At 41.2% G+C, this 12,549-nt stretch overlaps 1 protein-coding gene across 1 annotated transcript in view; it reads left to right on the top strand.

Moving 5' to 3' along the window:
• Positions 1–12,549, top strand: part of LOC117253819 (cadherin-2-like) — a 469,385-nt gene that overhangs the window by 303,431 nt on the left and 153,405 nt on the right. Inside the window, exons 5-9 of the mRNA XM_033621526.2 lie at positions 1,912–2,067; positions 6,090–6,234; positions 6,357–6,529; positions 9,680–9,817; positions 10,268–10,453. Coding sequence (XP_033477417.1) covers positions 1,912–2,067; positions 6,090–6,234; positions 6,357–6,529; positions 9,680–9,817; positions 10,268–10,453 — 798 coding nt within the window. The remainder of the gene's footprint in view (positions 1–1,911; positions 2,068–6,089; positions 6,235–6,356; positions 6,530–9,679; positions 9,818–10,267; positions 10,454–12,549) is intronic.

The following is a 12,549-nucleotide window of genomic DNA, read 5'->3' as shown; positions in this document are numbered from 1 at the left end:
GATGATGTAGGCTATTCGGGATCGGTTGGTGGGAAATGCTGCTGACTGGAGCTCAAAGTGGAGGTCACATTGTGTTAGAAAGGCACGACAATCACCAGACTCACCCGAAAACTTCTCTGGCTGGGAAAGATGAAAGCTGGAGGAGAAGACGCCACAGCTGGAGCCAAAACTGGTTCTGGAGTAGGGACAGCAGCCACTGAGGAAACAGCAGGGACCGACTGGAGAGTGTTTACCTGGGTTAGCAGGTGTTGTATTTGCTCACACACGGTGTTTAATGTCACCTCATGGTGAGAGGCCATGCCGTGTAGCTCCTGCCGCATGGCTGCCAGCTGCTCTTCTTGCATAGCTCCTGCTGCATGGCTGCCAGCTGCTCCTCTTGCATGAGTAGCCGCTGTTCCTGCGATTGAAGAGCGGTCCCGAGTGAGTCTGAGCCTGCTGGGTTCATGTTGCTGGCCAGTTCGTACTGTCAAGACCCGAACTGAGTGAGAACCCAAAAGCAGACTCAATAGCATGGAAGAGTTCAACCAAAGAAGGTTTATTTCAATAACTAGCAGGCAGAGGTGTCCAAAACATAAAGCAAAATCCAATGTCCAAAAAACAAGTAAAAGTCAGAAGATAGAGCTAAGGTATCCGAATCACAGGGGCTAAGGTGAAGTCAAAAGGGTAAACAGTCAGAACACTAGGAAAAACAACAATACGAGTGATCAAAGGCTGGAACGCTGTCACTGGGGAACAAGATGAACTGGCACAGACACATGAGGGAGGTGAGCTTCTATACACTAGGAGGAGGAGAGCCAATCAGACACAGGTGCAACACATTAGGGGAGGAGCCAGTAATCACAGTGGCGGGAAGGAAGACAGAGACAGGATGTGAAGGGACCTTAAATGAGACAGAACAGGTGAGTATCAAAATAAAACAGGCGGTGCATGAAAACAAAACATTAACTTGACCTAAGAGCTGGAACGGGTCCTGACAGTTAGGTGGTAAGCAGCTAAAAGCTAACTATGGAGCTAAGGCTTATGCTTCGCTAAGATTAGCTCTAACTCTTATTGTTGCACTTTTAGAAGGCATTTTTTTCTGTAGCATGTTATTATATGCTAATTTTACTTGACTAAAAAAAGTAGTATCAGTTGTGTTAACTAAGATGTGGTTGCTGTCCTTCTCAATACATGTCACTATTACTTGATCTGCCATGAATACAGACATAAGTACAGGAATATTAAATAATAATAAATAAATATCTAGTGCTTCTACATGAGATCATACAAAATACTGCAAATAATCAAATGTTAAACTCAGTGATACAGTTGCAGTTAAACCTGAAATGATTGTCACAGTGATCAGGTGCTTAGTCCATATTCATCATGTCTTTTTTGGGTTTTATAAATATGATCGTGTTCATGTGGAGCCTGTCTTTACAGTGCTGCCTGTCTCTTCTTTTCTCTCTCTTCATTTGGATCATGTAAGCAGTGTGCAGGATATTATGGTGCACCAGGCATCACAATTTCTTCTGACTTCAACTCAAATCTGATTTTCTCTAGTTATGTAGGAGTAGCCTAAAGCACTTGCTGTGTGTTGCCTGTGCAAGCCTAAAGTCATACTGACATATGAGACACATTCAGGTCAAACTGAGAAAGTTTAGCTTCACTTGTTTATTATCATCTATTCACCTTTAAACAGGCAGTCATGCTTACTGGCAGGGATATGTTTTAGAAAATACACTGACAGTAGTAGATGCAGCAGATCACACAAAGAAGTGAACACTCATTTATTTTATGCAGAAACTCTACTCTTTATTATTAACCCCATTCACTGTTCCAGCTCTATCCAGTGTGTAGTACATTAACTGAAAATACTTTACTTTCCTGCTATGCCCTGTCCTTCTTCTCCTCTGTCTGTCCGTGCTTCAGATCCGCTCAGACCGTGACAAGAACCGAATGTTGCGTTACAGTGTGACGGGCCCCGGAGCCGACCAGCCTCCGACCGGCATCTTCATCATCAATCCAATCTCGGGCCAGCTGTCTGTCACCAAGCCCCTGGACAGAGAACACATCTCCAATTTCCATGTAAGTCTTCTCACACTATGAGAGATATGGTCAACAGCAAAGCAAACATTTAACGATTCAGTCCAGGCAACTGTACATTTGGATTTTTATTTACAAAGAACTTCATGGCTGTCTTTAGTCAGTTTTTTTTTTGACATGTTTTACTTTGACTGTTCCTGAAACTCAAAACACTATGTTACAGAGACCCTCACACTCTTATGGTAAAGAGGACAAGGTAGGAATCTTGTTAATACTGAATTTGTGCCAAGCACACTGGGAAAGAGAAGTCATATTGGAAAGTTATAGACTGAGTGTAAAAATTAGCTGAACTGCAGTAACAAGAGTACCCTAGTTACAAAACAACAGGGGCCTTGGATTAATGTAAGGCCATAATATTAGTGGCAAGCTGTCCAAGACTGCTACAGATTTTCACTTAAAGGGAAAATTCAGCATTTTAGGAAGTACGCTTTTTCTCCAAGAGTGAAATGAGATGATCAATACCAGTCATATGAGCTCGAGCCAGGAGGTGAAGAGACTCTAAAAAAACACACCTACTGTGTCAGCACCTCTGAATGTCATTTTTATTATTACTGTTTAATCCATATTCCTTTGTCATTTTAGGGGAAGTTGTGTGGCCCTTTTAAACTAAGCAACAGGGATACGACATCATTAACCAACTGTGTAAGGGCCTGTGGCAATGCTTTTTTTAATGGCATGGGGTGCGTGGTAGCCAGGTAGCTAACACAACACTAAGTTAACAGAGGGTTGACACAATTAACTTCAAGCCGACAAAGCTAGCAGTGATAAAGGCACAACACTTACCAGCCAGCCAATCGCCTTCCTAAAGTTCAGAGAAGTGCAGTGCTCTGTGGCTGCATACACCCACTCCTCATAGAGTACAACTGAAAGAAGACTCCGGTGCTGAGAAAAAAACACTATGTGGACAAAGGCCCTAAGATGTTGGTTGTCAGACTAGACATTCGTACGCTCAGTAGGGTTTGGGTTCCAATAGTCAATCCCATTTTGATTCCGCTTCCAGGTTGGGAAAGTGGACAGATAAGCTACCAAATCTATCAAATATCTATCAAATATTTAATATCCCTTTTTTTTTAAATTACCAAAGGGCATTTTAGAAATGACACACATAGCAGGTGTGTGATTTTGTTGCTGGGGCTAACCATTGCTTTCAGGGTATAAAATGTTAAACCCCACTGGTGACAGATCAAGGTCATTACGCCTCAATTAGAAAGAGTGTGTCCGCACAAATCTGCGCTGAAACCATGCTTTAGTGAAAATATGGGATCCATCAATATTTTACCTGAATTTGTACCTACTCTGTGAAAAAATTAAGAACTACCTCAGACCATGCGTACTTACAAATGACAAAGGCTCAGCTGTTTCAGAAAAATGTAAACACACCTTTTAACTTAATAAAGAGCATATTAAAACCGTAATTACAGTACCTTAACCTTAAAAGTGTAACTAAATTGCACATATGTTAATTTGTGGCAAACTGGTTAATTTGTAGCCTATAAGTAGGCATGCTGGGTATATAAAAGATTCCCCTTTACCTTCAAGCAGCTGTTAAGATTTCATATCTAACCTTGCTGGAAGAGACTGCTTTCAGCAGAGAGCTCATCAGAGACTGACATCTTTGAACACGTTTGAAGAGAGTGATGAAAGGCTTTTCAGCTGTATCTGACTGCCATTACATTCACAGATGCTCACTGACAGTCTGACACTGGTGTGTCAGGGCCTTGCTATGTGCATAGAAACAACTTTTCCATGCTTTCCATTGCTTCCTCTATGATACACCTCTGGCAAACATACGTCCCCATATAAAGAAATGGGGGCATGGCAGCATATTGATTGCAGATAGCGGGCACACGCCTGTCAGCTTAGAATGATTCTGATTCACTAACACACTCACTATGTGAGAACAAAATCAGCTGGTGCGCACATGTCATGAATCCGACATGTGCCCTTATTTTATGTGCAGAGTAAAACTGTTTCTACACACATTTTAGTAAATGAGAGCTATTGTGTTGCCCAAAGGCCTTAATGAAACTTGGATGTTAGTTGGCTAGCGAGTGTGCTCTTTGCAAGTAGGTTCTTGTACTTGGCCAAACATCCTGATTGAATTAAAAGAAGCACTTCTTCATGATTGTGAGGACAGTGTTTTTTTTTTGTTTCTTTTTTTTTTAAAGTTGAAAAATACCCACAGAGCTATCTTGAGTTAAATGATGAGCCCATGGTGTCAAGTCAGTTTCCAGGACTTTTTTGACTTTTAAATCTTAGTTCCTAAAATGTTGAAAGTTGAACCTCAATGGGTTTTACAAGGAGTTTGAACCAGGATTCAAATAACATAAAATGCAATGTAACACCAACCATAGCACCTCCTGTATACAGTCTATTTACTGAAAAAAATAGAAGTACATTGCATACACTTTTCCTTGTTCTGCCTCACCACCTTGGTGGTATGTCAACCCTCTGTTTTTATTTTCATCTTTGCTGTCACTCTCTTCTGGATATCTTCTCTGACATGCACAGAGAGGAGGAATTCTTTAAAAAAAATACTCATGGTGTTTACTCACTATCTCTAATACAGTCACATCCACCTCTGAGAGCAGAGTCTAACCTTTTGATCTGTAGCAATGCACACATGCAACTCACACAGGGGAGAGGAAATCTGGAGTCGCAGCAGGGTGATTTGCATTGCATTGCATTTGCTGTCTGATGAATATTCATTTGATTGGATATACGTAGTTGTCAGAGCTAGGAGCTGGGCCAACATGTTTATTCATGAGGGAAACATTGGCTCTTACAGGCTCTTACGACTCGCGCCCTGCAGCGATCGTTTCGGTGTCTGGTCTGTTTTCTGTGCGAGCCGCGAGTGAATGTGTCAAGCCGGGTGACGGAGACAACAGCTGGGAGCAGAACCGCTTGTCGACCAGCGTGGAGAAATGCGCGTCTGATGTGAATAGAAGTGTTCCAGCTCACGCGAGAATTTCTGTGCGCTGCCCTTCGCAGCACTTCCGCGGGCGGTGTGGCCTATGCAGTGCGTTCAGTGCAGCGGCCCAGGCCAACGGCCACTAGCAAAGAGGACAGCTGCGGTGGTGTTTTTTTTTCTCTCCACAATCGAATATCAATTTTCACATTCGAAGGTCCATTTTTTTCAAATTTGAATTTAAATTCGTATTTAGAATATTCGTTGACAGCCCTAATACATATGTTCTGAAGTGCCTGCTTCTCATATAGTTCTTTCCAGTTAAATATTGGTTACAATATTTTTACCCATGATTCACTGATATTTGTTGGATTACCATGAAATTTAGTAGAAATATTCAAGGTCCCCAGAGGATGAATCCTACTGGGTGATCCTGAGGGCTTTGACTGAGAGAGGGAAATTGGTACTACTGAGTGATATAGTGGAGAACCAGGGGAGATAGAGAGAGTGCATGTGAGAGAGGGACAGAAAACGACAAAGAGAGAATGAGAGAGAGGAGATGCAAGGAGACTTGTTTGGCAGTGTTTCTTTCTGCCTCCCCAGCAGAGGCAGGGATGTGTGTAACATGCAGCGAGAAGACGGTGATCATCATCTGTGCACCACAAAACCATGGCTCGCTGTGTGCACTAGACACACTGAGGGGCGTGGTCCACTCTGCCAAACCTGTCACGCATGAGACTGTTGAAATAAGAAAGAGAAGAAAGAGAGGTGGTGCGGGGAACCACATCCCTTAGCTTGTAATAAATGTTGTAGTATTAAAAATTGTATAACATATTTCTTTAACAGAAGAAATTCAGGTTTTTATTTGGGCTTGGTCCAAAAATTGCTACCAGGGGTCGGTCTTGGACCGAGTTTATGTAGGGTCCGGTTGGATTTTTTTGGGCCCAATCACAGCTCTACCAAGGAACGAACTGCTGATCATATAACCTAATACCTGCATAACCAGTGACTCTTCCATCAGTTAACATTGGCTGTTGAGCATTGTCAAGTATGATCTAGTGTGTGTGTGTGTGTGTGTGTGTGTGTTTGTATACAGTTGAGAGCCCATGCAGTGGACCTGAATGGGAATCAGGTGGAGAATCCCATCGACATTGTCATAAATGTCATCGACCAGAACGACAACAGACCCGAGTTCACACACACCGTCTTCAACGGCTCTGTACCAGAGGGATCCAAGCCTGGTGAAAACACACACACACGCACACACACACACACACACACACACACACACACAGGCACGCACACTTGTAACATCCTTCCTCACTAGCATATCTGTGTTGATTCATTGTGTGTGTCCCTGCAGGATCCTTCGTGATGACAGTGACAGCAGTGGACAAGGATGATCCAAAAACTGCTAATGGGATGCTAAGATATAAGATCCTCTCCCAGAATCCCCAGAGCCCCTCCTCCAACATGTTCACCATTAACAACAAGACTGGTGACATCATCACTGTGGCAGCGGGCCTTGATCGGGAGGTGTGTGTGTGTTTTGGGGTGGACATATTGCAAGGCTCATTCTTAAGCCCACATGGAGCAGCTGCTTCTTAGATTGTGAATGTGTGTCCAGCCTGCAGTATCTCCTTCAGTGCTAAGACAGCTTGTAGGTCTTTCTCCCATCATATTCCTGCATCAGTAGATCCTATGCATCTGGTCATGCTCTTTGCATGTTTTCAAAGATTTGTTAAAAAGTTTGAAATCCTTCAAGTCGACCTCTTACCCTGGAAATTTAGTTCTCTCTTTAGTTCATCTTTACATTCTTAACACACATTAGAAACACGTCAGCTATGTGTATACATTTATTAAACACTGATCCCAATAATCCTCAATGGATAATTCTGCTTAAATACATAGTCTTTCCATCAAGCCCACTGTCTAATGGTCCCTCAAGCTTTCAACCACATCTCAAGGTCTTTGACTGAAGATGGAGTTGGTTTAGTTATCATGGAGATGGATCAGCTGTCACCATGTGACCTACTTTGGGACTATGGTTGATGCAACAGCGGGTAGTCGTTTATGGGTTGTATACCCACTAGTAAACCAACCAGCAGATTATCGACATGATCTAAAGCACTGGTTCCCAAATTGTTGGTCGCAGTCCAAAAGTGATTCAGAAACATGTGAAGTTTGTAAAAAAAAAACCCACACTTTATTTTAGAGTACAGTGAATTTCCGGCGCAGAGATTTTTTTTCAAGTCGTTTCCTACTGTAGAGTGAGTGACTAACATACTGCCACTTGACTGAGATGGAAAACTAGCTCAACAACATGGTCTAAAGCAAGTACAATGCTGAAGATATACTGTGTGGACCATGAACTAATGACTAAGGAGAAATGTGGACCCTGTGGCTGGACCAGTTGGGAACCACTGATTTCAAGCACTTTATTTGGAGGTCAAACTGAATGCTAGCACACCTGAAATGTCATTAAAACCATTCAATGCACCCATTCAGTGGGTGAGATCAGTGTTATTGCATTTTGAAATACTATGAAGGTAACAAAACGTTCTGCAGTGAATGTTCATTTACTCACTTGTTGTGGAGCTTTGGATCATCATCACAGGCTCTTCATGAGCCCTAAGGTCTTCTCACTTGACATGGGACTGTTGATGTACAGAGCAGTCTTAGGACTTCCCATCCATGATGGCTTAAACTTTGAGCTAAACAGTTTATGTTTTTTGAAATTAGAATTCTAAGCAGACAAAGGTGGTTGGAATTACTGGAAAGAAAGGACATCTACCATTCCATATGAGGAGACTGGGGCGACTGTGGCTTAAAGGCGGAAGATGAGCGGTTCAACCATAGGCTCCTTAAGCAAGACACTGAGCTCCAAATTGCTCCTGATGGCTGTTCCATCAGTGTGTGAGTTTGTTAAAAACTGAGTAGCAGGTGGCACCTTGTATGGTAGCCTCGGCCACCAGTGTGTGAATGTGTGTGTGAATGGGTGAATGTGACTTACAGTATTAAAAGCGCTTTGAGTGGTCAGATGAATATAAAGACGCTATACACGTGCAGTACCATTTACCAGCCATATGACCACTGAGCAGACTAAATGTGATGATGAAGATAAATGGTAAATAGACTGCACTTGTATGGCGCATTTTATAGTCTTCCAAACCACTCAAAGTGCTTTTCACCCATATTCACATACTGATGGCCGAGGCTACCATACAGGGTGCCACCTGCTACTCAGCAACCATATCACCTCACACACAGATGGCAAAGCCATTGGGAGTAATTTGGGGTTCAGTGTCTTGATCAAGGATCTGAGGTTCAAACCCCTGATCTTGCAGTTAGTGGATGACCTGCTCTGCCTCTGAGCCATAACTGCCCCCATATGATACAGCCAAAAGCCTCAAACAAGAAAACAAAGTGGATGATGAATGGAGATTTTTTTTCTTTGTGAACAATTGCATCCAAAGTCAAGAAGGATCTGTCTAAATTGTAATTAACCTGAATTAATTGTTTTAGATATGTTGACCTTGATTTTGTAATTAAGGTCTAAAAATATATTAAACATCTTAAATCTTAAATGTCAGATAAGAATTAAATTTGACCAGGAACTCTAAAGGCTATTGTTCATAGATACAGTATAATGAGAGTTTTTTGCCAACCTTTTAAAGTTTAAAAAAATATATTGTTATTGAAATAGTGCTGGGGCTGTGCAGAACCCCTGTTAAATCATGCAGTCATTTGCCCTCTGAACACTATTGCATTGATTTGTTTTACATCCATTCAAAAAAAGTATGGATGGTGGGGTGCTCTGGTCAATAGTATGTCAACTAGAGCTTCTAAAGAATTCTACAAAAAAAAAAAAAAAAAAAAAAAAGAATCTGAGGCCTCATTTCAGAAAGAAACAAGTTCTTGTCCTACCTTAATTTAAGATTTAAAGATAGGAAAAACCTTCCTATAACAGGAGCAATTCCTAAATCCATGACTGTGTCCCATCCTATCGCTGACTTCCTACCTTGCCTTAAGAAATCCTAACTATAATTGTAAATTAGATTTTTCAAACAGCACTCATCCTGTCATGCCTGTATCTGTGTTTATAATGTACACAGACTGCCTTTATTTTTGATTAGAGTGCACCAGTAGGCTACTTGAGATGGAGAAGCCATAATTTCAACACTTGTCACTGGCTAGCTAGCTTGCTACCATGGACACGAAAAGCCAGGCGATCAATTTTTTGCAATGAGGAGTCACTGGAACTAATTGTGTCCATGGAGGATGACGACTTAATTCAAAATTAATCATCAGTTATTTTAATCATCAACTATTATTATTTAATTATTCATTAATTGTTTTGGCAGTTGATACCCATTAATACATGGTCAGAGGAATTGAAGTGTCATATAGTTTAAGTAGCCATTCAGTCATTATATTTTGGTGTTTCTGTTGTTCCCCATCTTCATTGTGATTGCCAAACAGACAGTTTTTTGGCAGTTATTTGGCTTATTTTTTAAATTATGACAGGGTCTATGCCATCCCAACTTGGGAAATCCCTAAGTTAGGACGGCTCTGTAAAAGCTAAATTCCTATCCGAAGATAAGAAAGAATTGTTTACCTAAGTACAGTTAGGAAACATGTTTCTTTGATACCAACAATTCTACCCCCTTTGTACTTTGTTTCCAGAAAGTCACCCAGTACACCCTGATCATCCAGACTACGGACATGGAAGGAAATCCCACCTATGGCCTGTCCAACACTGCCACCACTGTCATCAGGATCACAGATGTCAACGACAATCCCCCTGAATTCACTACAGACACAGTAGGTCCACGCACACTCTCTCTCTCTCTCTCTCTCTCTCTCTCTTTCACTCACATACACACACACACACACACACACACATACACACATACACACACACACACACACACACACACCGGTAGTGTAATGGCTCTATAACAGCAAACATTGACAAGGTATTGTTCTCTTTTAAAACACTGAAGCTCTCTGAGGTTTTATTGGCAGTGGCAGAGGGTAGTGACAAACCAATTAAACATCCATTATCTTCCTCAGTAAAGCTGAGCAGGATAGATGGGAAGACGCAGTATATGTGGAAAACATGGTCTTTATTTTGAAAAACAATCATCTTTACTTTGGTCTTATTTGTTTACAGTTATTTTTCCAATGGATTAAAGTATTGTTTGATTTTAAAGTGACACACTGGTGTTTAAAATGCTGCAGAGTGTTTCCATTTTTGTCTGTCTCTTTCAGTTCTTTGGGGAGATTCATGAGAACAGGTTGAATGTGATCGTTGCTAACCTGACTGTGACAGATAAAGACCAGCCTCACACTTCAGCCTGGAGCGCTGTGTTCCGTATCATCGCTGGAGACCCCACCGGACGCTTCTCCATCCCCACTGACCCCACCACCAACGAAGGCCTGCTCACTGTGGTCAAGGTGGGATTTAGTATCCATAACACACACACGTATACAAATAGCACATCACAAATATAGCCGTAAGCAGCAAGCTTTTCAAGCCAGCACGGACCTTTCACCCTTTGGGTCCTAGGCCTTTTTTGGGGTATTTTAACTGCCTTTACTTTCAAGCTCATATCACAGTCATTATAAAGGTTACATACACGTGCTATATCTTGTTTGTTTTTTTTTTCAGGACAATCTTGGCTATCCAGGTTTGACATCATTGCATGCCCTTCTATGTGCCTGTATTTTATATTAATTTTACATCAATGAACTACTAATTTAGTGTTACTAAATTCTTACATTTAGCAAGTTGGAAGTAGACATATTCTGCCATATATGAAGAGGGGAGACTTTCTGGAATCTGGCAATATAAGAACCATGATGGTAGGACATTCTGCCACTTCACGGTTGTCCAAAACATGTGGTTTGTGCCAGGCGGACATAATTGCCAGTATTTTTTCATTATTGCAAGAAATTCCATTGACTCATTCACAAGTCTGTGTCTTATTTGAAAGAAACATGCAATATTTACATCTAAGATAATAGAAAAATAGTAATAATATTATTCCTCACTACATGAAGTGACTGATAACAAGATCTGTACAATGAATTATAAAGAAATTTGTCAGGTTTTTATTTTGTAGACAATTGATCTGTATTTACAGCGTGATGGGATGACAGCACAATGATGTGTTTGGTATCATCGGAAAACTCTGGTCCTGTGCTTTCATGTGATATGTGTGGCATTTCTGTGCGACCCTGCATTTGTAAGTAATCCATCCAAGAGTAATGTGTGTGTAAAGCTGTATGAAAGCTTTGTTTTGCATAATTTTAGTGTAACTTTATCATTGTTTTTCCTTGTGAAAACATTTGACTACTGACAAGTGCTTAGTCTTGTTGGAAAGCTGCGGTTCCGCTGTTTCAGGTGATATGCGTAGAAAATTCATAGAGAAGAATAGGTGTGAATTTGGACGCACTTTGCGTCGTTCGGCCCCATAGGGTTAAAACTTGAATGCTGGGTAGGATCAAGACCTTTGACGGTTCACAACGCCTCCATTAACGATTACCAACAGGTTTTATGACGATGGGACAGATGCCCATTCATTTACATACAGATCTCTATTGGGCCACGTTTTTCTCTGGAAACACTGGCACTTCCTGTAAGTCAAATGCATTGATGCTTTAATGACTTAGTTAAAAATATTCACTAGGTTTGGTGAGGTTTGAACAAATGGTCATTGATTTTTGGTCAAATCATGCCAAAGGCCATTGCACTTGTTTGGAACTGGTGGCACCCCCTATTAACTGATTTCAAAATAATTTTACACACATGGTTCAAACATTATAATTCAACATATCCTGCAAGTTTTGGAATGATTAGACAAACATTTTCTAAATCATAGTCTGATGTGTGTTATGCCACACCCATTTCCGCATTTGTAGCACCCCTGTGTGGTCTATTTGAATGACGCTTTCAGGATATGTTTAAGGTACTTTTGTGGACATATCCTACAAGTATTGTGATGATTGATTCAACAGTATGGAGTGAGGTCTACTTATGTGCTGAGCCATGGCCCACCCAAAAGTTTGTTGGTCAATATTGGTACAAATCGGACCTACGGTTTAGGAGATGTCAAAAATGAGTATTTCATGGGGTGTCGGTGGCTTAGCGGCAGAGCAGGCGCCCCATGTACAAGGCTGTTGCTGCAGCGGCCCGGGCTCGACTCCAGCCTGTGGCCCTTTGCTGCATGTCACTCCCCCTCTCTTTCCCCCTTTCACGCTTGCCTGTCCTATCAAATAAAGGCTAAAAATGCCCCAAAAATTATCTTTAAAAAAAAAATAATAATAAAAAATTAGTATTTCATAAAAATCAAAATGGCATTGCAGTGCCTTTGATTGACCAATTTCAAAATAATATTACTCACATGGTTCAACATTTTTATTTAACATATGATGCAAGCCTCGCATTGACTCGACAAACAATTTCTAATTGATAGTATTTTTTGTATTGTGCCAAGTTCATTTTTCTGCATTTTTGGTGCCCCCTAGCGATGAATGTTGCTGGCACCTCT

The sequence above is a fragment of the Epinephelus lanceolatus genome, chromosome 6, assembly GCF_041903045.1.
Source record: "Epinephelus lanceolatus isolate andai-2023 chromosome 6, ASM4190304v1, whole genome shotgun sequence".
Classification (NCBI taxonomy): domain Eukaryota; kingdom Metazoa; phylum Chordata; class Actinopteri; order Perciformes; family Serranidae; genus Epinephelus; species Epinephelus lanceolatus.
The sequence above is the reverse complement of the archived record's forward strand: the minus strand, read 5'-3'. Positions and strand labels throughout refer to the sequence as shown.